Source organism: Erpetoichthys calabaricus, chromosome 4, assembly GCF_900747795.2.
Source record: "Erpetoichthys calabaricus chromosome 4, fErpCal1.3, whole genome shotgun sequence".
NCBI lineage: Eukaryota > Metazoa > Chordata > Cladistia > Polypteriformes > Polypteridae > Erpetoichthys > Erpetoichthys calabaricus.
The window spans coordinates 134,660,508-134,687,149 of NC_041397.2; the positions used below are offsets into that span (position 1 = coordinate 134,660,508).

At 37.3% G+C, this 26,642-nt stretch overlaps 1 protein-coding gene across 3 annotated transcripts in view; it reads left to right on the forward strand.

The window, feature by feature from the left end:
- The window catches only part of nhsb (Nance-Horan syndrome b (congenital cataracts and dental anomalies)), a 395,407-nt gene that overhangs the window by 263,401 nt on the left and 105,364 nt on the right, over positions 1–26,642 (forward strand). The window contains exon 1 of one of the 3 annotated variants that reach the window (XM_051927099.1): positions 395–555. The exons of the other annotated variants lie outside the window; for them this stretch is intronic. Coding sequence (XP_051783059.1) covers positions 519–555 — 37 coding nt within the window. The 5' untranslated portion in view covers positions 395–518. Of the gene's footprint in view, positions 1–394; positions 556–26,642 lie in introns of those variants that run through there. 3 annotated transcript variants of the gene reach the window in all.

Genomic DNA, 26,642 nt, shown 5'->3' on the forward strand with positions numbered 1-26,642 from the left:
TACCTGCTCAGGGTCACGCAGTGCCCTTGTTGTTTAGAGTTCCTTGGAAATGTAGCTATTTGACTTCTTAAAGCAACAGTATCGCCCTAGATGATTTAACTGAATAAATGAATGAGAGAATAAAGGAATGATTGTATGGCAGGAACTGGATTACACAGAGCTGTCGGAAGGGTTAAATGCTCGATGCATTTTAAGCTCCATGGGATTAATGCTCATGTACTCTAACTTGCTGCAGTACTGGGCCATAAAGAGATTAGAGAAGGCGCAAGTAGAAACAGGACTGAACCATCTGTAGTTTCCAGTGGATGGGGGGGGGGGGGGGGGGGGGACTTTAGGGGGTAGGCGGAGGAGGAGGTGGAGGTCAGAAGGCTTGCAGATGTTACAGTTGGGTTCACACAACCTCACCACAGGCACTGGTACAGTTGCTGAAAGCCAGGCAAGGAGTGGAGCAAGCAGGGGCTCTGCTGAAGGGTTCCTTGGCTCATTTTTACCTCCTACAGGATATTCATCTGCAAGCCATGGCTTTTGGATGCTGTGTCCCTCTGAGGAGTGCAGGTAGAATGTTTTTTTTTCTCTCTCTCTCTCTCGCTGATGGCATCTAATTTAAAATTACGCTATAGTGTGTTTCAGTGCAAGTTTGCAGCTGTCAGATTGGAGCATTTGTAATTAATGCAATATCACTGTTATTTCAGACTATAAATGAATAAAATCTTCTGTATAAAGGAGCTGACATACTAAAATAAGAGACAGCCTTGTTTATTCATGGTGTTTGTATGCTGTAGTTCAAATGTACTGTTAAACCTTATGGCTTGGCTTTCTTTTTGGAGCATATAAGTATTTATTCTGCCTCTCTTAAATTACCCTATCTTAAGGATTTTTTACCTTTAGTTTTAACTGTGCTTTTGTCACTTACAACGTCTTTTGAATTTTTGATTGGATATTTGGGAGGAGTTTTCTGTCATGGGAAAATTTAGGAGAAGTTAAAAAAAAAAAGAAAAGAGGAAAAAAAAAACAGACTACCACCCCATGAAGCAGCATCAGGTCTCGCCTGAACTGTGTGAGAATGGTGGTGACAGGAATTAAGGATGCATGAATATGCTGTGTGGAAGGTGTCTTTGACACCATAGTAACACCTTCACAAAGCTGAAGCTCTATTCTTCCTGGCTGCCATGCGGAGAGCATTACCATAATGTGAGAATCACAAGGCTGCCTTAGCCCAGAGCTGTGACTCCTGTTCGCTGATGGGGTTTCAAACAGAGCACAGTTGCCCTATTTGTCCAAACTATACCAAATTTACACCTTTGCAGTTTGGTACACATTATATATCCACCATACTTTCCTTTGATAAAACTTTTTAAGGAGATGTGTTACAGTTCTCTGAAAATAAACATTGAAAAGATTTTCGCATAATCATATAGGGCATTTATATAAAGCTCTGTTATATAACGTGCATACAGTATTAATCTATTTCCGAATGCAGCAGGTCCTCCCCTAAAATCATATAAATATAATCCTGACTTGTGTGATGGGCCATGCATTTTTTTTACCTGATAAGCTTATTTCATCCTTTGGGACTAGAGAGAGAGCTGACATCATGATTGACATGCACAGAGTTGCCCTCTTTTCAAGCCTTGAACATGACCGTCCTGCTATTATACAGAAGTCTTCAGTCAGTCTTCACTGCTGAGAGTACAAGAACTGTCAATGCCAATGTTCCATCTCTCTAGAAAGTTTTTAATAGCGCTGTGATGGGCCAAAAAATGTAAAAACACATACTGTTATTGTGCGTGATGGCTTGGTATGCTCAACTAATCTTTTGTGCTTTCCATTTTATATTTCATTGTTATTCATTAAGATTATGGTTTGATTCCTTTCTGTATGCAGTTTGTATTCATGTGATCCCCTCATGTTTTTTGGTTTTATCTCTTGACACTCCATGTATACAATAGAGTAATAAAATGCAAAAAAGTCATTTTTTCTGTTAATTTCGTTTATCTCACTATTCTAAAAATAAATCTTGGAAATCTTGGAAGGGAGACTAGGGAGATGAGACGTGATCTTCTCAGAAGACAATTTGATGTCCCACGAGAGACACTTTAACGTCACGCGAGACAAGGCAGTGAGACAACATTTAAAACAAGTTCACGAACATCTAACCTAGCAGTTGTTCAAATGCTTTTGGCAGACACGCTTCATGTGCTCCCAGCTCTTAAAACAATGACAAACAACAAGCAGAAGACTCAGCTCGCCAGCAGCAGAAAGCCAGCAGATGATCCGACTGCTACTCCTTAGTATGCGTTCAACAAATCCACCCCCCCCCCCCCCCCCCCAGCACACACACACACAACGTGAGCAGCAGAGACGCTAAGTGGCAAAAGGACAGCTGCTGTACAGGCTTTTAAATGATCGACGCACAGCGCAACAAGCAGAATACGCAGCTTGCCAGCAGCAGCAGCAGAAAGGCAGCAGATGATCCAGCCGCTTCTCCTTAGCGTGTATTGAGCACCCCCCTTCACAACGTGAGCAGAGTTATACATCCTGCAAGAAAGAGATTTAACCATGCCCGGGGCCGGAAATAAAGGACAAGTACAGTATTGTTTTTACAAAAGTTTTAAAGTTAAAGTGAAAATAATGCATATGTAACAATTCCCATGAAAATAACTCTCTCTTTAAATTGAATATCCGGTAAACCAAACCCGGGGGTGGACATGCGAAGTGAGCAGGGGGCTGAGCCCCCTAGTTATATTATATTTAAGAGACAAATTCTTCAGTGGTGGCTTGCTTTAAATGGATTGACTGACATATATTTGAACTAATTCAGCAACACTAGCAATATGCTGAACTCTTAAAAGAATAGCCAAGTTTCAAATCACCTAAGCTAACAGGGCAAAAAACATGTTTCCTCTAAGAAGTTGATTAGTTAAATCTTTCAAAAAGAAATGGAGCCACTAATAAGGTGATCGAGTAATGAAAGTGAAAGCTACATATATTTCTTAATGTAGCCCCTAATTTCATTGTCACTTTTAATTTGGTGTAGTAAACAAGAGTTGTAATATATGAGTTGGTATATCCTAAGGAGCTCAATCCTCCTGTGCGACCATTGCTCTCAATGGCTTTTCATATATCTACACGAGTGGAAAAAGCAGATTTAAAATATGGACAAACTTTATTATAAACTGAATGCTCTGCCAAATGATGTAATTTATTTGCACTGTCCTAGTTTGTATCCAGTGCTGCTTAGGTTTCTTTTTTTTATTTGAAGAACGTAACACTGCATACAATCAAGTCAAACTTTAAAATAACAAATCACATCATGGTGAGCACAAGAACACAAGAAAAAGCTAAAACTAGAAAAATAAAAATGAAAAGAAAAAATATTAGAAAGTTAAAAAAAGGAAAGCAAAAAACCCAAATTCAGCCCCCATCCATGCTGCTTAGGTTTCATTGATGCCATGTTAACCCTATAACTGAACTAGATGACGGAGGTAATGGATGGATTTTTCCTGTTTTTCTATTTCAGGAAGGCCTATCCAAGAAACATTAACAGCAAGTCAGAAACTAAGCCAGCATAAAATGTCAGTCAAGTGCAGACCAAACACTACACTCTCTCACATATACAGTGCATCCGGAAAGTATTCACAGCGCATCACTTTTTCCACATTTTGTTATGTTACAGCCTTATTCCAAAATGGATTAAATTCATTTTTTTTCTCAGAATTCTACACACAACACCTCATAATGACAAAATGAAAAAAGTTTACTTGAGGTTTTTGCAAATTTATTAAAAATAAAAAACCTGAGAAATCACATGTACATAAGTATTCACAGCCTTTGCTCAATACTTTGTCGATGCACCTTTGGCAGCAGAATTTTTTCTGTAACCTTCCCCAGATTTGTGCCTCGAGACAATCCTGTCTCGGAGGTCTACAGACAATTCCTTTGACTTCATGCTTGGTTTGTGCTCTGACATGAACTGTCAACTGTGGGACCTTATATAGACAGATGTGTGCCTTTCCAAATCATGTCCAATCAACTGAATTTACCACAGGTGGACTCCAATTAAGCTGCAGAAACATCTCAAGGATGATCAGGGGACACAGGATGCATCTGAGCTCAATTTTGAGCTTCATGGCAAAGGCTGTGAATACTTATGTACATGTGCTTTCTCAATTTTTTTATTTTTAATAAATTTGCAAAAACCTCAAGTAAACTTCTATCACATTGTCATTATGGGGTGTTGTGTGTAGAATTCTGAAAAATGAATTTAAACCATTTTGGAATAAGGCTGTAACATAACAAAATGTGGAAAAAGTGATGCGCTGTGAATATTTTCCAGATGCACTGTAAGATGTAGGTCAAAACCAGAGTCACTGAAAAAATGTACATAGACATGGGGAAAATGGGCAAACACAATGCAGAGAGTAATGGGTCCAGAAGTTTGACTGGTTCCAGTAACTCTGGAACTGCGACTTCCTTTACCAATATTAAAATTGTAAAATAAAATGAAAAAGTGACTGAATACTCCTGCTTTCAACATGTGATAAACAGTTTTTTTGTAAAGCACAGAGGTTTCATATACATGTAAATCATAAAATAGTAATCAAAATAAGAACATACTCAGAATAAATATTCTGACATTTATAGGCATTTTTTTCTATTCCAAGATGCCACTCATCCATTTGCTAACCCTACATCTATTACAGGGGCACAGGGAGGTAGTGCCTATCCCATCAGCCTTTGGTTCAAGACGTGATGGGACACCAGATCATCTTAGATAATAGAGCTTGTACTTTCATAACAGAAATTCACCTGTGTGCCAAACACAAACAGGCCTCAAAGCTTAACACCTAACCCATACTTAACCCATCCAATCTGAAGACTAATCTCATATATTAAAAGTTTGGAGCAAAATAGGCTAGTATCATGCACACTAGCTGAGTATCAGTACTATCTACTACTATCTAGTAGTGTCAGATAAGGAGCATTTACCTATCCTAAGCAGGTTTTAATGGTTAGCAGTGGCTACCAGAGCCTTCTTTATATCAGACTGGCTGCTGAGGTTGAGTGATGAGACTGCAGTAGGATGTTACAGGAAATGCAAAGAGGTGTGGAGAAGGAAACAACGGTTAATGGTAAATAGATTGTTTTCCTGCCAAAGCTCCTTTAAAGATCCCAAACATGCATAGTGGTTTATCAGCATAGTAATATAAATTGCTTTATAAACCTTTTAGTAACATTGCTGTGTTAAACTCTCTATTAAAAAGCATTGATCAGTTAACTAAAAACAAAATAACAAGTTAAATTCTAAATGCCACTATCTAGGAAAAGCTTGAGTTGCTGCTTTAAGAGGTGCTGCTGAGGCCAGCAGGAGGTTCTTATCCTGTGGTCTGTGTGGGTTCCCAATGCCCCAGTGCACTAACAGGGACACTGTGCTGCAAAAATGATGCTGTCCAATGGATGAGATGTAAAACCAAGGTCCTGATATTTTTTTTTTTTTTTGTTCTTTATTTCGCCTTATACAATTTTTTGTATTAGGAATTTGGTAGTTTTCGCATACCCCTTGGGGTCAGAGCGCAGGGTCAGCCATTGTACAGCGCCCCTGGAGCAATTACAGGTTAAGGGCCTTGCTCAAGGGCCCAGCAGAGCAGTGGCGTTTTTTGGCAGTGACGGGGATTCGAACCGGCAACCTTCGGGATACCAGCGCAGCTCCTTAGCCTCAGAGCCATAAACGATTTCTGGGCATCATTTGTAGAGTAGGGAGTTTTCTGATGGCCCGGCTAAATTGCCCATTGTGGCCTAGGTATTCTGTCCTGCTAACCATCCCTAATTGTCTAGCTATCTCTCTCACCCTCTTACGACTTAACAACTTTTGTGTGGTGAGCATACTGGTTCAATAATCATTGGTGTCACAGCAGCTAGGTGAATGCTGCACATTGGTGGTTATCTATCGAAAGGTCTTTGAGTGTATTGAAAGGTGCTATATAAATGCAATGTCTTCTTCTTCTTAATGTCCATTTAAGATTATTAGTAACAGGACCAGGATCTGAACATCATGAATAATATTTAAACTCATTATTTGTATTCGTTTTATTAATTATAATATATTATTAACAGATTTTAACAATCTTGTCTTTAATCCAGCTCAAATAATTAGGATCTATGAATGTGGCACATGGTACACTTTCTTGGAATTGTACCTTTTTTCCAACAATTGTACACATTATCTACATCCATTCCTTTTGAACTAGGGAAGTCAAACTCTATAGTTATGTTGTGCCATACGAGGTCTGTTAATTCTGTAAAATGAATGTTGCTCTAGGAAAAATTGAGTCTGCTGTGTCATCACACATTATCACTGTTCTCTACTATATTACAGAAGTATAATGGGCATTATAAACAAAATTTGTATCAATATCAGTGTGTGACCTTATGGATATAATGTGTATATCAAGTTGTGGTACCCTGTATTATGACTATTCCCAGGTCTTATTTTACTTCTTTGTACAACACTGATATTCTTTGACTGGGTTTGTAGACTATTTTTCTCACCAAAGGCAACCAGTTTGATGAGCATATCTGATATACAATAGTGTATGTATTGTTTTGCATTATTACCTGCACTGGTAAAGGTCAAAAATCAGAAGTTAAATGGAAGCTGACTGTTGAGTACCAAAAGGTAATGTCTGGTGGTGGTACACCTTAAATTATGCTGTTCAGAAACTGGTAGTTAAATTATACCATGTCTGTTATGAAATGTCCTTTGTCTGGCAGCTATTGCTTTATGGGAGTGAAGCACTTTCTGCTTGTGCTATATGTTTGTGCATTAGCCATTAGTCTACTTTGAGTCACTTATTTATAAAGCTTTGTCCCCCTTGTCACCAGAAGTAGGCCAATGGCAGCTCTGCTGAATTCTGCCCGTTATAATAATGTTATTTTTTTTTTCAGTTCAGAGCATCTTTCAACTTAGCACATGCAATAACTATTGTTTCTGGACGTGTGTGCTGGTTCTCTTATCTCCTTTATACTATTTACTTTCTTTTTCTATGGTTGTCTCCTTTTTAATGTTGTTTCGAAGTGGGATAGATCTGGGTTATTTTATTATTGTAGGACCCTTATCTTACGTGCTACTTTTTTATTTTGTTAAAAATTAGATCGCAAAAAAAAAATCTCATTATTTCAGATCTTGTCATCGTCATGCCTTTTACTTTAACATACGCTCCATGTGAAACATTGATGTGCTTGCCAGCAATACCTCCTCTCGTTTTGTGCTTCTACAGGTACACATTTAAATTCTAAATCTTTCTCTACAGATACAAATTCTAAATATTCGTTCTCTACAGATCCTTAAATATGTTCCTAACTGTCATGCTAGCTAGGCTGAATTAAGGCGCTGATTTCCCATAACCCTATATTGGAAAAAAACATGTGGGAATAGGTTTAAAGTATTTAAAATTGGGAGTGATTTCCACAGAGTTTATATGGATCATTTTTCACAGCTATTGTAATTCAACATTTTACTGTTCTACTTTAGGGAAAACTACAAAACAAACGGGAAAAAAAATCAGAGTGCTGCTTTGAGATTCTGTCCTGAAACAATCCCAGTTGGAAATGAGCCATAGTTATCAGCTTGGCTGACATTACCACTTTTTCAATCACTGTCAAAGCTTAGAGAACCTGGAAAGGCTCTCTATGTCGCACTTTACCATTAGCATGTGTTGTTTTTAATTGATTTTTTTTTTCAGTCCGCCAATCAATGATAAGGAAATGAGAGAAGGATTCAAGTTACAAAAGATGGACCTCCTATGAATACCACCTGGAAAGCCTTTAGTGTTTGTTTTTTTTAGGTTTTTAATTGGACTTACAACCAAATTCAAGGGAAGATGATCAAAAAAGCAGGAGTGTTAGTTGCTATTGACATGTTACATTTCAGCAATTGTCAGCACATATAACAGACATTGTCCATTCCATACCTTTGCTCCATGTTCTTCTGGTCCATGCAAATTGAGAGTAACATATAGAATGATGGCTTCATATCATTTAAGCAGACAAGGTGGAAGCACTGCAGCCACAAGCATCTTTACAAGCAGTGATGTAAAAAAAAAAAAATGATTAGGACTCATAGCTTAGGCTTATGGGGTTTTCACTGATTAGGTGGCCATAATTTAAACCCTCAGTGTAATCATACCGCTGTTACTCCTGGTATTAAGGATTAATGAGCACATCAAAAGGTAATGTCTATGAATCGTGCAAGAATGTCATCCCCTCTCTTTTTCTTTACTTTTGGTTAATTCATTGCTAATATGCTACTCAAATTCAATTATTACATTGCTGGAAAGTAAGCATTGTATTCTTTTACAATTGAGGGTACATTTTGAAAAGATGCATTTTATGTACACAGTATAGGAACACTTGAATATCATCCTTGATTCAGAAAATTTTATTTTGTCATCTTTTAACCGTTGTGGAATTGCTGCTTTGAGAATAAAAACTAAAAATAAATGTAATTAAATTAGAAATCCCCACCAGTATACACTTTAGCCTTCTTATTTATAATCTCTTTAATTTAGATATTTATACATTTTCAAACCTGCATAACCTTTCCTCTCTCTCCTCTTAATCCATATCAGGATTGGTGGGAACTGCAGCATGTTATTGTGATGAATCATCATAAAACATTGTTACACTCTTTTATGGCATATATCATACTGTATGCATTCAACGGGTAACATGAACTTTTTATTTTTCCTATGCATTATGTAGTACTAGGGTGTACTAGGTTGATTACATCTTGCCTGAAGAAGGGGCCTGAGTTGCCTCGAAAGCTTGCATATTGTAATCTTTTTAGTTAGCCAATAAAACGTGTCATTTTGCTTGGCTTTTCTCTCTATGCATTATGAGAATGTGAGTGGTATATTCATGCTTAATGTTACAAATACGAATACAATACATAGTACTCTTAGTTTCTTTCAACTGTCCATCATGCACCTGTTTACTAAATGTATTTCATCCAATTCATTGTCACAGGGGACCACAGCTTATTGTGACAGCATTTTTGGCATACAACATGAGCCTAACCTAAACAGTGCACCAATCCATCTCAGTGTACGCCCACATTCATTCGTACTAGGCCAGTTGTGGTTCACCTTTTAATCTAATGGTCACATCTTTTATGTCAAAAGAAAACAAGAGAACCCAGACAAGAGAAATATGTATGCCTAAACATTGATTTAAGATAGTCTGCGTTAATTGTTCATTCAAAAAATGCAACCAAAATCATTCTTTAAAAAACAATTATTTATAAAATCCACCAAAATATTTCTTCTGACAGAATTAAGAAAAAAGACAACACAGGAACCTGTGTACGGGAATCAAGGAGCATTATGCTGTGAAATAATATTAGTTTTGATTGTTAATATTTATATTTTCTTATTTATACATCAATTTATTTATGATTTTATACATTTTTGCTGTCATATTTAAATACATAGATTTTACATTGGGGTGGCATGGTGGCACAGTGGCCTTGCAACAAGGAGACCAGGTACTCCCAGCACAGAGTTTTTATTTTTTCCCCATGTCCATGTAGGATTCCTCCGAGTGTTCTGGTTTCCTCCCACAGTCTGAAGAGATCAAGGTTAAGTGTACTGGCGATGATAAACTGGCCCTGATTTGTGTGTATTGGGAGTGTTGTAACCCAGCAATGGGCTGGTGCCACAGTCCAGAGGTTGTTCCTGCCTTGTGCCCGATGCTTGCTAGGATAAGCTCCACTGTTCCTGCAACCCTATTCACAATAAGCAGGTTGAGTACATGGATAGATGGATGGGTGGGTCTTACTTTGTGTTACTTTAAAATTTGTTACAGTGTATATATATATATAGTTTTTTTTATTAGGTTAGTCTGTGGTTGCACTAATAGGTTTTTACATTTGTTCAATTTTAAACAATTTTCTGCTCAAATATCAAGCACCACAGTTAGTCAAACTTCAGTAAGGTGTGTATATGTCTTCACACCACCCTAAACCTTTCAAAATGAAGTTGTATTGCATAATCATTATTTTATAATTTAGCACAGAGCAAAACCTTTGTGTTTTACTATGTAAACTGAGCCATGTCTCTGATAATACCACCCATGTTCTAAATCTTCCACCATCATGGCTATAGTTTTTCTTTTCAACAGAGTTCCTTGGTTGTTTGAAGTATTTTTTTTAACATTAGTTTATTCTCTTCACAATGGACTTCTATAAATTGCAGTTGATGAAACAGTTAAGTTCTGTATAATCATCCCAGTATGTATTACTGTCACTGTTGAGCATTGCTTCTCTGAAAAATGAGCTAAACATAGAAAAACCCTTTCATTAAAGACAGAGTATATGCAAAATCTATATTGAAAGAACGTTCTCCTCTCTTATTTAGAGCAGAAATATTTTTCATTAATCACAAACTTGACGCATGCATTATTTAATCTATTTTTTCCATTCACTTAAAAATAATAGCTTATTTTATTGCTTTCTTTTTTCTTTTAAGGTCTGGCCACAGTGCTGCAGGTAAATTAATATCTGACTATCAGGAAAACTGTGTGGCCTGCACAGTGTCGATTGGCTCCTACTCTGTGCTGACATTCTAGATTTCCTCTCTTTCTGCTGTTTTCTGTCTGTTTTAACTTGAGTCCAAAATGACCCTTGATTGCTCTTTTCCTGAGATGTAAACTCAACTTCAGTAAACATCTGGGCAGCATATCATGAGGTGGGGATAACCAGGACTAGGGAACCTTCTCCTCTAAAGCCAAAGAAAACAGACAAGTGAGACTAAACAGCAAAAAAGAAAGAGTTGGGGTGTGAACAAAGGGTACTTTACCTTTTCAATCAATCTGTCCAGCTTTTGTGATAGGGCTCACCATGAGTTAGGACTTTTACAAAACATAATAATGAGAACGGTATAACCTTTCCAAATTATGCTAAAAAATCAAGGAACATGATAAACAATAAAAAAAAATACATATAGTACATTATACTGTATGTAGCATATGTAAATTAATGGGAGGGGTACAGTAGGCAGATCTACTTCAGCTTCAAGACAATGAATTCAAACTTTGTTGTACAGTAGTTCTGTAGAAATTTCACATTCATCTTGTCTGTACTTTAAATTTTCTTCACATTCCAAGCATTTCCAGGTTTGGTTAACATTTGAATCTAAATTGGTGCAGTGTGAACAAGTCCGAGTATGGATGCATGAGTGTGCTCTATGGCGAACTGGTTTACGGTATACAGGGTTGTTTTTTAATAGTTGAGGCAGACAGAACAAGCTCCAGCTCTCCACAACACTATAATGAATTAGGAAAATGAATGAATAAATAAGTAAAATGATGAATGGGTATATATATATATATATATATATATATATACATATATATATATAGATATATATATATATATATATATATATATATATATATATATATATATATATATATATAGATATATATAGATATAGATATATATAGATATATATACTGTATGTATATATATATATATATATAGTGGCAAAGGCGCTATATAGGCGTCAACCCGACACAGACTGACAACGGAGGCATGTGTAGATATAAATGAAAAAGGTTTTTTTATTTCTCTTCAGCCGTGGGGCATGTCTTCCCCATGTCCCACAGGCCCAACACAGTCCCAAAATAACACACAAAGTAAATCACCCCAAACCACACTCTTCTTCCTCCACTACTCCTCCCAGGCAGCTTCGTTCTCCTCCTCCAGACTTTGGCGTGCTGAGTAGTGGCCACAGGCTCTCTTTATAGTTCACCCGGAAGTGCTCCAGGTGGCAATTACAGTGATCCTTCCTCGATCGCGGGGGTTTGCCTTACAGAACCCCCCGCGAAAGGTGAAAATCCACAAAGTAAAAACCATATGTTTATATGGTTATTATTATATATTTTAAGCCCTTATAAACTCTCCCATACTCATAAACATTTCCCTACAGTTATACAGCATAAACCCTTTGTATTCTCTTAGATATCAGGTAAGATTCGTTGAAATTATGTATGTAAACACACTGTTTATATACAGTAAAACCTAAACTTTATTTTAAAGATATCGAGCGTCTCTGATATCACATATGTTACAGCCATTACGATAGACAGGCCACCAGCAATAAATACGTACAATGCAAGAAAAATTGTATACAGTAAAATGTGTGTACAGTGACACTAAACGTACGTACATGTACTAAGTACTGTACGTAAAAAATTAATTATGGTTACTCACCAACAATGACACAACGACTTGTCTGATAATGATGAGTTTAACTTTACTGCACAACAAAGGAGAGTGTTACAGCTCTTCTAAAGGAGCCTCTTCAGGTGACTGTGTAGCACCGCCATTGTTCTTCTTCCGGTAGTCTTCAATCCAAATCCCTAAAGCAGATTCCGTCTGGACTACCACCTTATTACGTCCACTTACAACTTGTTTCGCGCCCTGGTTACAGGACACTGCGGCCGTAGATCTTATATGCTTTTCCTCCTTTTTAAATAAAAACAACTGTGGACTAATTGATGCCATAATGGCATCCTACAGCGGCGTAGCTGTTCCCTTCCTTCAACATATCCAAAACTTTTACCTTTTTGGCAATCGTTAGCATCTTCCGTTGGCGTTTGGGCACGGCCCCTGAAGCAGTAGCAAGAGCAAATCATTTTGGAGCCAAAACAAAGGGCTTGACTATGCACAAAGATAAACACAAAAGAGCACAAAAGTTAACTCTTTACAAAGCGAAACACGTTGATGCTGAATGAACGAGACGAGATTTTCTGGTTAACGCAAAGCAGAATCGAATTCGGCACTCCGTCACTGAGCCAATCAGCACCCAGGAACTTAACCACATGCTCTGATTGGGTAGCTTCTCAGTCATCCGCCAATAGCTTCCCTTATATGAAATCAACTGGGTAAACCAGCTGAGGAAGCATGTACCAGAAATAAAAATACCCATTGTCTGCAGAAATCCGCGAACCAGTGAAAAATTCGTATTATATATTTAGACTAGCAAAATACCCGCGCTTCGCAGCGAAGAAGTAGTGTGTTAAAGAGGTTATGAAAAAGTAAAGGAAACATTTTAAAAATAACGTAACATGATTGTCAATGTAATTGTGTTGTCATTGTTATGAGTGTTGCTGTCATATATATATACATATACACATATATACACACATATACACACATATACAGATATATTATATATACATATACACATATATTTTTTATATATATATTTTTTATATATATATATATATATGTATATATATATATAAATATATATACACATACATACATACATATACACACATAGATGCACTTACAATAACATAGAAATCAATATAAACAACATTAACATCATTATCATATGAGAATATGAAGTAATATATAAGAAGCACATTTCATATAAATATAAATTATTAAACAGTAAAATCTTCTTCTATAATTTGCTACCGTGGCTTTTAGTTGGTCTGTCCAGGATTTAAAATCACCTGTAGCTTGGAAACCGTTTCACCTATTGACTTGAAATCTGGTACACATATAATACGTCACGTCTGCTATCCGCTTTATGGGTGATGATTGTATTACTCTTTTTATGTTTATTTTATTTTAGAATCAACTCCTATCTGCGCACACCAGGGCGGCCGTGGGCAGATGCGTATGGTGTATTCACTCCATGTTATCGTGCATTGCGCTGTCACTGGTATTTTGATAAAAGAATTTGAACAATATATAAGAAGCGTATAAATTATTAAACAGTAAAACATTAACATTTAAGAAGTACAGTTACATTGAGTACTACTGCAGTGCCTTCGGGTATACCTAATTTTTTGTTTGCCCATTACATGCTTAAATGTATACATTTTTTGGTGTACCTACCTGAGAACACGCGACATATAACCGACCGTGGGAGAAGCATGGATTTTAAACACGCGTTGAGTTCATCTGCTGGTCTACCTCGTGGAATAACTGGTAATGTTTGACTAAAATCTACAGCGAGTAAAACGACATTACCTCGTTTTTTTTTTTTACGATCTCTGAGATCTTGCTTTTTTCGGTTCAAGGCTTCATAAGCTCTTTTATGTTCCATGGTGTACTTATTAAGTACTAATTATCCCAAACCATCATCTTTGAATGTTGCAAGACTTTCGCCTTGTATGTAGATCGGGGTAATTACATTCATTGCATTCCTAGTCTGAATCACAATGTGATTGTATGGGTGGTTACCTGGCACTGTAGGGTTGCCACCCGTCCTTTAAAATACGGAATCGTGCCGCGTTTGAGAATGAAATTGCGCGTCCCGTTTTGAATCAATACTGGACGGGATTTATCCCGTATTTTTTTTATCATTTTTTTTTTAAAGCAGCGTCTCATGCAAATCATCCCACACGCATTTTATGAAGATGCCTCCTTTCCTAGTTTTGATTGGGTAATACTTGATGTCATCGTTAGTTTGATTGGTGTTTTTAACTGTCCAGTGAGGAGGGCGTGTCTTTTAAGTACAGTCTGCAAAGTGTTGGCACTGAGATGTGGCGTGAGCGCCATAGTTGAAGCCCCTAACGTTGCGGTCAGCAAGTCGGCTAACATCCGCCATGTGCCGTCTTTCAGTTGCGAGAAGCAGATCATAGAATGGTTGAAACTGTTGCCCCTAACGTTGCGCCACGGCGTGTGGTTCGTTTATACCTCGTGTCTTCTCATTAAACTTTTATCTCGCGAATATGTTATTGCAATCCGCAGCGGGAGCGTTTCTATAAACTTAATTTAAACTTACGTTTTACACCGTGCTTTCTTTCCCTTATGAACATGCTTGTATGCTTAACTCGCTCCGTTCTCAATTGTTTAATTAATTTTTTGCTCTTAGCTGTTCGCGGCTTTTCCTCCATTTCCCCCTACTTCGTTCTTTTATCTCGCGAATATGTTATTGCAATCCTTAACGGGAGCATTTCAATAAACTGATTGAAAATAGTTTTGCATTTACCTTTTTAGTAAAAGGCGAGCTTTTAAGCCTGAGAAATCATCCCGTAAATGCACACGTTTAATTGCACATGTGTTAATATGTATGGTTTACACAGTATTAAAAGACAGTGAACAACGTCAGTTACCTTTGTTCCCGCGTTTGATAAAAGGTGAGCTTTTAAGCCTGAGAAATCACCCCGTAAATGCACACGTTTAATTGCACATGTGTTAATATGTATGCTTACACAGTATTAAAAGACAGTCAAAAATTAACGTCATTTACCTTCGTTCCCGCGTGTGACTCGTGCTGTAAATCTCTTCCTTGTTTTTAGTTCACGTGATTAGGTAGGAGGCGTGATGACGCAATACGTGACTCCGCCTCCTCCATTACAGTGTATGGACAAAAAATATGTTCCAGTTATGACCATTACGCTTTGAATTTTGAAATGAAACCTGCCTAACTTTTCTAAGTAAGCTGTAAGGAATGAGCCTGCCAAATTTCAGCCTTCCACCTACACGGGAAGTTGGAGAATTAGTGATGAGTGAGTCAGTGAGTCAGTCAGTCAGTCAGTGAGGGCTTTGCCTTTTATTATTATAGATATGCTTACATCTGTGGTAGGCTGGTGCCCTGCCTGGGGTTTGTTCCTACCTTGTGCCCTGTGTTGGCTGGGATTGGCTCCAGCAGACCCCTGTGACCCTGTAGTTAGGATATAGCGGGTTGGATAATGGATAGGTGGATATGCTTACATATAAAATCCACGATAGAGTGAAGCGCAATATAGCGAGGGATTACTGTAACCTAAATTAGGCTGCACTTCCGGGTGTGGCTGTGTTGCCGCCTACTCGGGCTCAGGAAGCCTTGCAGCTCCCCTTGGCGGTGGCCACAGAGTCCAACAGGGATGAGTTCCTGTGTTCCAAGGTATTGGTCCTGATGCAACCAGGGGGGCTGCCACCAAATGTTCTAGGGGATGTAGTGTGCATTCCATGGCTGCTCCCCCGGATCCAGTATCAAAGGATCGTCCCTCTCACTCTCTTTCTGTATACAAGGATACACAGATACTGTACATATATTCTTAACCATTGATTTTCCTAATTTTCCTCAACCTCATGTATAGAGCAAGGCCACAGGGCAGCTGGAGCCTATCCCAGCAAACAGCAGGCCCAAGACAGCAATAACCCCTGGAAACAGTGTGAGCCAGTTGCAGGGTGAACATACACACACACACACACACACACGTGGGCCAGTTTACCATTACAAATCCAACTAACCTGCATGTCTTTGGAGTGTTAGAGGAAATTCACACGAACACAGAGAGAACATGCAAATTCCATACTGGGAGCACCCAGGACTTGAACTCCAGTCTCATTGTTATTGATGCAGCAGCTCTGCCTCTGTGCCTCCTTGATGTGTGACTACCAGACAGACCAGTGCAAGGAACCTTAGAGGAATTGTTACTATTTCATTATCATTAGATATGACAGAAATCTAAAAGGGACCATTTGGTCTTGTGTCTCCTTTGACTTTTCATAATTTTTGGTGTAATTGACTCTTAACAGTGGTAAAAAAATTCTGTGTTCTCTCTTGCAATGCTGAAAAGACAGAGATAATCAACAAAACTACTGTGTAATGCTAACAAAGGACCCCCATCTATGCACACAGTCAGCTAAACGTTTTAACAAATTCCACATTGAAGACCCTAGAAAAGAACTCATACACCTAATTAAAATGACAATAAAATTAAAGGGTGGCTTTTATGAAACAAAAACAGAAAAAATTAGGCAGACCCTAATGAAAGACCCCCCACACACCATCTTGCAAACAGATCCTCTGTTCATGTACTCATACAACTTTAGGGCCGGCACCTTCTGAAATGGCCTCCATCCACAGAGACTAAAATACTGTTTTACAGTCTAACTTTGCTATATTTTTCATAGTAGTAATGATTGTTTTCTCTTTCTGTTTGTTACACTTCACTCCTTGATGTTCTGGGGTGTTCATGTTACTGACTGTTCCTGTTAAGGCACCATACATAATTTTATTTGCTTTTTGTAGTATTAGATAAACTATACTTTATCACTCTTCACAATTTTAAATTAAGGATCAGATGACTGATTGATTTGTGAAGGACCAGCCACTCCTTGAATTGTTGTCTTCTCATAGTTTCAGTTGTTGCTGATAGAGTCTGACTTGTTGTTCTCCTGTTTAGAATAAATAGGTATTATGGTGAATGAATAAAGGTATTAATGTTGTAGCCATTTAGACATACAGTATACTGTAAAAAAATGCTGGCACCTATCAGAATGTTTGTAAAACTACAGAGGAATGGAATTATAGGAAGGGTGTGCTGATTATAGAAAATATCATTTGTAAAGCTGTTATAGGTATTGCCTTGTGACTGTACTTTTTTTTTTTTTAATTTCACCATACATATAAAAGCTGAAAATGCAAAATTTACTGAAACCAGCACTATTTAACTATAAACTAATATTTTACATGTCATTTAACATGTATATTGTAGTGATGGCTGAGATATAATGTTAATCTCATTCTTTCATGGAAAAAGAGAGAAAACAGTTTATGATTAAATGGACCATAATGATGGCCCATTCTGTCCAATGGCAAACAATATAAAAATGTTCACGGAAAAAAGAACAAAATTCTTATGTTACTCGTCTTGCATATTCCACATGTTTGTTTTCTGGTTGAATGATCAAAACACGCAAAAAGCATGTTTTTTTTTTCTAAAATTTTATTAATACTTATTTCTGAAAACATCAAGGTAGAAGGTGAACAGGAAAAGTAAAATCATATAATTTTGCACTTTTGAATGTAAGGCCTTCTCTGTTTTGGAAAATGGTGAGGTCCGGATTCATTTTTTCGTACTTTATAGATGAATAGCACAATCATGAATAAGAGTTTTAAAAAGCCTACAAGCCAGGGCAGTGCTGCCATCTTAGGAATTCAATGCAGGAAAATAGGTACAGGGAATTGCTAAAAACTATACAAAAAAGGTTATACCTGAAAATTTGTATCTGTTGTGTTATTTTCTATTTTTTCAGATACAAAATTTAAGCTGTATAGACCTATAAAGTCATAAAATTATTCTTCTAACTTTCTTTTTAATTTCTTCAGCATGGTAATAACTTTTACTATTTAAAATATTCAAAGTGCATACTGATGCAGCCCTTGACTGAATACAAAAGAGTTGTAAAGTCCTTGCAATCTTTAGTTTGCCTAGATAAAGATATGGAGCACCAACTTCTACTTGGTACAATAAATAATTTCATTAATGAAAAAAAATCTCAACACTAGAATCTGCTTTTTCAGACCCTCATTACACAATTACCTTGTGTCACTTTGATCTTGTGGTCAGTGTCTTAGTCCCCACAGACATTTAGTGCTTTATGTGCCTGTGTGCTTGATGCCAATAGCAGGCAGATATTTTGTCCCAAGGCCTTATTCATTATCTACAGCACACAAGCTTATCTAGGATATTTTGCTAATAGCTTTCACAAGCAATGTTTACAGCTGCCATGTTGTTGCAGATAACGATAAGCCTTGCACCTCTCAAAGCCCCATTTCTAAATTACAGTATGTCACAATGGAGGTGAATTTGCGGAGTGTTTGGTCATTGTGTCTGTCATCCTTTTATGTGCATGCCTTTCAGGATTCCTGAAGTGTAAACCAAGGAACACCAATTTGAATGTAACAGAAACTATTTTTGATTTGGTTGTTGCATGTGCAGTTCCTTTTTGGTTAACCATGTGGATAGACACAGATAGGTGAAGGACTCTAAATTTTCCCTAATCATTTTTGACATTCATTGTAGTCACTATATTTCACAGCATGATTTACAAATGTTTGATATGCAAACCTATTGTGTATCAGTGATCATACACCACCTCTGTGTGTAATAATATGTAAGAAGTTCTTCTTTGTCGTAGCTGCTTAGGACACATTTTTGTTGGGTTTGTGTGGAGAATGCTATGAGAACAAAGGCCCTGCAAGTCAATTGAAGGTGCAAGGTGAGTCAATGTGAACTTGATCTCAGTTACATATTTGTACACTCTGAAGGTAAAGCAAGCTATTGTCAGTGGCAGGAAATTAATTTTCTGTCTTGTGAAATTCTTAAGGCACATATCAGATTCTAGACAACTTTTCCTTTCATAGCAATGCTGGATGCTAATACAAGTTACAATAATGGCTTTTCAGTTAACAATGAGTCAGTTTTTAAAGAAATAGTATTTGTACCAGTTTCTGTTAATTTATGATACTACATTCTAATTTGAGGTTGAAGCCACAAAGTTCTCCAAAATGGCTGAGTGTCAAATGATTTGGTATAAAGATGTAGTTACTGCACGTTACAGTACACAGTATGCAAGTTTGTTACAGTGCAATAATGTCACTGCCTCTGCAGAAAACAAAGATTCAAGCCACCCAAAATAGAGATTTTGTTTTTTTTTAGTGCAACCAGTTAGGCAGCACTGGGGTTCAGACCCAGGTAGTCAATAAGCTGCATGTTGCACAAAGGATAAACTGTTGTTGTTTACAGTATCTTAGCATGTGTGAACATTACAGGATTTTATCATGCGTTCATTATTATTTTTCACTTGTTTTTCCATGTGTTAGTACCATGCTTTTCTTGTCTTGCTTTTGATTTGAAATCTGCAAAATCTCAAGTGGACAAATTGTTTTCAGAAGGCAAAAAGAAGCAGATCAGTGAAAGTAAGCTCCACTTGAGATCTCTCAGTTGGGTGACTTTTGGCTTAATATTAAGAATACCATAATGAGTCATTTTAAAACCTTCATTCTTTAGCTTCATGGAATGTGCAAATGGTTATTAATCTGTCAGCACAAAAATATTGAAATGTACTTTACTAAAGCTAAAAAAAGCTTGTCACGACGAATAACAAAGGCACTTCTATGCAGCTGTGCATCACACTGGAGTAAGGTGCAAATGACTTTTACAGATGGTGATCTACTCACTGGTCTTAGAGGGGCAGTCCGCAAACCTGGGCCTAAAGTGAAGGTCAATCCAGTAGTCCAAACTGATTCTGTAATCCAAAGCCAGTTCCTGCTGTTATTTAATCTTGTTATTTAATTAGTTGACCTATGGCAACTTGCCATGTTTAAGTTCCTAAGTAACCCATCAATGAGCATTTCTTTTGTAAGAAATATTGCAGATTTCTTTGTGGTTTAAACATATGTCTGTAATTCTTGACTTACTTTTAAAAGGTGTTCACTGATATTTTTTGAAACAATTTCACTAATCATTAGGTGGTGATATAAAATAGCACTGAATTAGCTATTAGTTTTGGTGTAACCCTGTGACAACTTTCAAACAGACACTTTTGTTCAAAAAAGCCAAGTAAAACACGTAAAAAAGAAATATTACATACAAAAAATTAGCAGAGGCCTGTGTGTTAAAAAATATGAGAACAATAAGAATCCACCTTAACGAAAGGATGAGTGTGTGTGTCTGTCCAGTTGTTATGTCTCTATATTTCCAAAAGATGACACATCAGAAGCATTCGTAGTAATAAAATGAATTGCATTTGTCATTTCAACAGATCACACATCACAAATATTAACACTGCTTTTACGAATCCCATACCAAATGGCATATAAAAAAGTCATATGCATTTCATGGTGGGCTGCAAACGTTAACACTGAGGTCTGCACTGATTATTTAGATTTGAATTTGTCTCAGATGGGTAGCACAACTAGTATATCAGAAAACAAGAGGAGCATGTGCATACTGAAAAAATAAATGAAAGTAAACTCTGCACTGAAAATTTAAAAAAAAATTGAACTACAAAGAATATGACTATTGAAGTATGCAGCAGTGATATACCATAAAGGTGACAGAGAAGTAAGGCAGGAGAAGCAAACAAAGCCAGCAGAGAAGAAAAGGCCCCATTTTTTGCACAAGGTGGCCAATTGTAAAGAATATAGGTGGAGCTAATTGATTAGCCTGTTGTTAAGTACAGATAGATGTGAGATTTAAATTTTAAAACAGGATGCCATAATGACACCATTGTTAGTGCTGCTTGACAGCTCCAGAGTGTTAGGCTCAAATCTTGGACTAGGTACTTTTTTGCAAGATCTGCATGAAGTTTTTCTGTAGGTACCATGGTTTTACTTTCACATCTCAAAGAGAGGTTTGTTTAGTTAACTCTAAATTAGGCTAGTATGAGTGGTACGGATACATAAGCGTGAGAGTGCTCTGCATTGAACTGGTATCCCATCACGCGTTGTGTTTAATGCTTCTGGAACTGACCGACTGATTCTCTTTATCCTATAGTGAAATAAGTAGGTTAAGAAAACAGATGGTTATAAGCTCATTCAAAATATATTATAAAAATAAATGTGTCCATTATTAAGCACTGTTGACTCACTGTGAATGGAAATAAGCCTTAAAAATAATTTGAAGAAACAAGCTGGCTTCAGAATGAACTATAAAAATATTGCGAAACTGCTCAGGATAAGTGAGTTTGGAAAATGAATGGGTGGATGGATAGAATAATATTTACTATTAATATATAATATGTGTGCATTTTTCTGGAACAGACGCTTAATAATAATAATTAATAATAATAATAATAAGGGTGTCGGGGCGCCCCTCTGTTAGAGAAAGCAATTGTATTTAAAGAGTTGGTATATAGAAGAGTATGTGGGTCGCGGGACAAAGATGGTTTGGTCCTTAGTTATTATAAATGAAAATCAGTTACTTGAGTATTTCACTACAACTGTGTATTTTAAATACAAATGAATAATAAAACATAGCATAAAGTAGAAGTAAAAAAGTAAAACTTAATAAAAAATAATAAAAAATGAAATTACATTAACTCCTGTCAAAAACAATATTATGAGTTACTTATCCTCTAACTTACATTCCATAAATGTTTTTTTTTTCATTTCTGTTTGCATATTATTCAAGATATTTTTCTCTTTCTCATTTATTGCACAATTCTCTTTGTTCTTAATTTTTATTATATGCAGCCACTTTTTGTTCATTTTCTTTTTTTCAACGTTCATTATCAGCAGTTGCTGCCGTTTTTCTTGTGAGATATAAAATTCAACGTTTTTGAATAGATAAGTTGCTTTTCTGCCTTGCCATTTTTAACCAACTGTTTTAAAAGGCGAGCTAGTAGCATTGAGTGTGTCACAGGGTGGTACGGAGAGAGAATGTGCATTATAGGATTAATCACTGGGGGAGCGGTGTGGAGGGGAGTGGTCAAGGATGAATAACGTGGAAGGGAAAACGTTTTTAATATAATTGGGATAATTTTTTGCAAAAGTATCTAAATTTTGTTTTGAGGTGACAGACATGTGCTTAAAATCATGTGCTGGCTACTTTAGCAAAATGTGTACATATATTTATTAAATTACATAGGTGTAAATTTAGTCAGTCAGTCAGTCATTTTCCAACCCGCTGGACTGTTTCCTTATGATAATATATCATTTTATACAATATTTTAAATCACTTTTTACTAATAGGATTTGTTAATGGAATAATACCATATACACCACTGGATCATTGCCATACTATACAGATATTTCTTTAGTGTGTGATGGAAATCAGCTTTTTGAAAAGTCCAAAAATCCACTGATGGATTATATTTTAAATGTCAGTATGGGTGTCTCCTCTCTACTCCCCCAACCCATCACCTCCCCACCCCAGCTAATCTTGATAAAAATAAAATGGTTAAAGGTTGAGAACGCTGTTTGGTGAATCAAGATTTCTACTGAGGGTGACGTCTTTGTTGAAAAAATTGTATGATAAAGTAAATGGCTGATTTATTAGATATTGATTTTTCATGAAAAAATAGAATCACCTTTTTTGTATGTTTTGCCTATGTTTAGTTTTTTATTCAGTTCAAGTATGTTGAATAGAATGCTTCATAGGTTTTGTGCGACACAAAAATATCCAGCAGATACCAGCGCATTCTTTACCCTTTGATTTAAGGCTGCTTTTTTGGCTAAGGCCCTGGACTTTCTGACTCGGTTCACAACACAATTATGTTGAGTTGGTGACCACAGCCCACCTTACTTTCTTTGTAAGTTCCTTCATAATGACTGGCAAGTGCATGTGTATTCTATTTGCAGGTTAGCTTGCTAGCACCGTAGATTGTGGTTCCGCAGTTTATATCCAAATTGGACAGTTTTGTTATATTGGATACCTGGAGGTCAGATCTGCAGGAGCATTAAAACTGAATATCCTTGTGGAAGAAACTTAAACAAGTGGAGGCCACTACATCTGAGATATACCAAATTCTGCTAGTTGTGCTTTGACCATCATTGAATCAAAGAAAAAGAAGGGGTGGGGATGGGGGAAGACCATGCTAAATCCAACATTTTCTTTGTGCTACTGATTGGGATTTATTCAGGGTGTTGGCAGTGTTCACTATTTTAGTGTTGGCAGCATGTATATATGTAATTAACAAAGGCACTTCAGATATGGATAGACCTTCACTTGAAGGTGCAGCCATGTATGAAGGAGGAAGAACAAACTGAAGAGAAGTTATTATTTTCTTTCATCCCTTTAAGCCTCAGTATTTGTGTCACCAAACAAGTTATTTGACTTTTTTTTTACTTTTGATTTTCTAAAATTTAACTGCCCAGCTGTCCATTCATTTTCAAAGCTATTTACTTCAGTTCATGGTGGCAAATCCCCAGCAGTACCTATCAGATTTAAGGTGATAGCCTATCCTGCATAGACCAGCAGATCAGACCATCCCAGGGCACACTCACACTCATTCCTAATGGCCAGTTTAGACTCACCAGGTATTATGCCATGCACAATTTTAAGAATGTGGGAGGCAAAGTTCTCACGAAATTGATTTTGCCAAAATTTGTCACATTTTAAATGCTATGCAACTGCATCAGTTGGACATTCCATACTTAGATGCAGTGCTGGCCTGTCTCAATAAACATGTGGCAAATCTGTCTTTTTGTTTATGTTAAATATTTGTTGCAGAGAAAGCCATTTACCCCCAACCATTACATCTCAGCCCCATCGGCAGATCATAAAGCCTTGATGGCAAACAGCGTTGGACATAAACCTTTTATAAAAGAATACTGTGGCATGCTGCATCTCCAACTTTGGCAGATGATGGAAGCATATTGTACTTTTTGCAAATCTGGCCTGGATGTAGAACAAAGCAATCCATGGCAAAAGGACAAGCCAAGTAAGCTAGTAGCAGTTACCGGTGGAGGGAGGTTAGACAAGCACTTTACTGCTGCACTCAGCCAGTCTTCAATAATATGTTGTGGTTTCTGGGCAGCTTTGCAAAGGAAATCAGTAGCAGATGCAGGGAATCTGTCTTTTTTAGTAAAGCAACATGTTACAGACTAGTCTGCAGGCAATAAATCTGAATGAGCTTTTGCACTGACACAATTCTTAGGTTTAATGAAGCAGTCAGGGGATTGCATTAGGGGTAAGTCCATTTCATTCTTGGACCCAGGGAAGTGCCTGGAAGGGGCTCTGTGAAAGGAGCTTCACAGGTTTTGAAGACAGCTCTGCTTGAAGATATTCCACGAGAAACAAAGTCAAAGATGTTGTAGGTAAAAGCCAGACATATATACACTATTAGGTTACTTTCACTAAAGGTAAGAGCAACTTAAAATCATTCATTTTCCAAATCTGCATATTTTATTACTGGTGCACTATTCACTCAAGCCTACCTCTGCAGCAGACTTGGATGGGGCATCTAGTGGTGGCTGCAGTCACTCAATCATTACAACCCAATTTAGGGACACTGACCAGCCTAAACTCGCTGTCTTTGAAAGATGATGGGAATCCTGAGAAAACCTACAAGGAGAATTTATAAAAGCTGAGATTGGATCCAAGGATTCTAGAGTTTTGAGTCAGCAATGCTACTGAAAGTGCCCCCATGACCTAACATACCACTCTATCCCTGTATAATGCACATTTCAATTTAGGAACATGCAGAATATTGAATCACCATTTAGAGATTCATAAACCTCTTTTTGGAAGTAGAGTTGGGCACAGAGTATGATCAGCAGTCTACTACACACTAGAGAAATGTGGTATATTCAGATGAAACTGATGTATTTATATTTCTCAGGTAGGAATAACACATTTAAGACCTGGTTCTATCCTTTCAAGAGCTTTGAAGATTCTGTAATTGAGATGAGTTATATTTGCATGGCATAGTTTAGACATAACTTTACAAGACAAGAAGTGTACCTTGAAAAATGTTCACAACATATATAGCATGTCATTTATATTGATATCTGTCGTTTGAATTTACTTTTTTATTATAATACTAACCGACGCCCGCCGTAGCATACGACAGTGTAAGAATAGGAACAGAAAACGGTGAGAAAGGAATTCAGAAATCAAGAAGAAATAAATACTTCTTGAAAGACGCAGTGTGCATGTAGAATTTCCGGCCAAGCAGGATTACATGTAAAAGTGATCAATAAATTTACGTACTATGGCCATGGCATCCTGATAGTTTTGTTGCATGTATCTTGGACTTCCTGGAAATGTGGACGGTAATATTATCATTTTGCCTACATGAACGTTGTTATTTTCAGCGTTTGCTTGCAGTGCGTCTGATAGTTCAACGCGCAGATCTTGTTGATGTAATCTGAGATAGTTGAGACGCGCGCCCTCTGTTTTAACATACGCATCTACGATGTACTGTTGGAATAGTTTGCCGCTGGAGTGCAAAATACTAACTGTATTCCTCATTGCTAATCTGTACACGTAAAATTGGTATTGAGTAAGCCTTATTCGGTTGCCGGTTCTTTTATCGGGAACATGTTGTAAATCTTTGTGCCAGCCAATGTCTCCGTAAGGGAATAAAAGTGGGTAAACCATAGGATTGCAATTCATAATGAGTGTGGAAATCTGTTTACAGGAGTTGCCTATGGGATAGATGCAAATGTCCCTTTCAGCAGGCGTTTCGTCATCTTCTCCGACGAAAATCACTGCAACATCGGTGTGATATGTCGGGGCATTGTATCATCGTAAATCCTGCCTAGGGGTTTCCTTGAAAACCATTCATACAGATGCTGTTGGATTGGACTGAGCGATTTCATACATGTGTTTGTATGATTTAGCGAAGGGGTTGATGGTTCTGAGCATGGAATCTAGCTGGAGAAGTACATTTTCACTGCATGCAGAATTTGCTTTATTTTGTAAGCGTACTTCAGTAGCTTGCGCTGTGTCAAAAACATACAACTGTCCATATCCTGGAGAGGTAGAAGTGTTAGCGTATAGTGGAGAGATTTGGTGATAAATTTTCCTGTGTATTTTAAAACAGTATGGTCCGTGGTCAGGAAGTTGAGTTATCTGTACACCCATTGATGCAAATGCTAGAGAAGGGTTGTATTCTAGAATGTGTTCATGATAATTTTTAGCTTCTGATGTTTGCTGTGTAAGAAGCTGTTGTAAAGACACAGGTGGCTCCCGCAAGGGTGGTAAAGCTACTTTACCGTTGTGGCAGCACCTCAAGTACATGTTGGATATACAACGCTTAGCAGGCCAGTATAGTGCATGACATTGAAGACTACGAATAGGAATCGAGAAATGCCATGTCGGCTGCGTATGGGCGGGACCAGTTTTGAAGTGAAAGCAGGACGAACCAGAAGAGAAATATATATAAGAGATTGTAAGGAGAT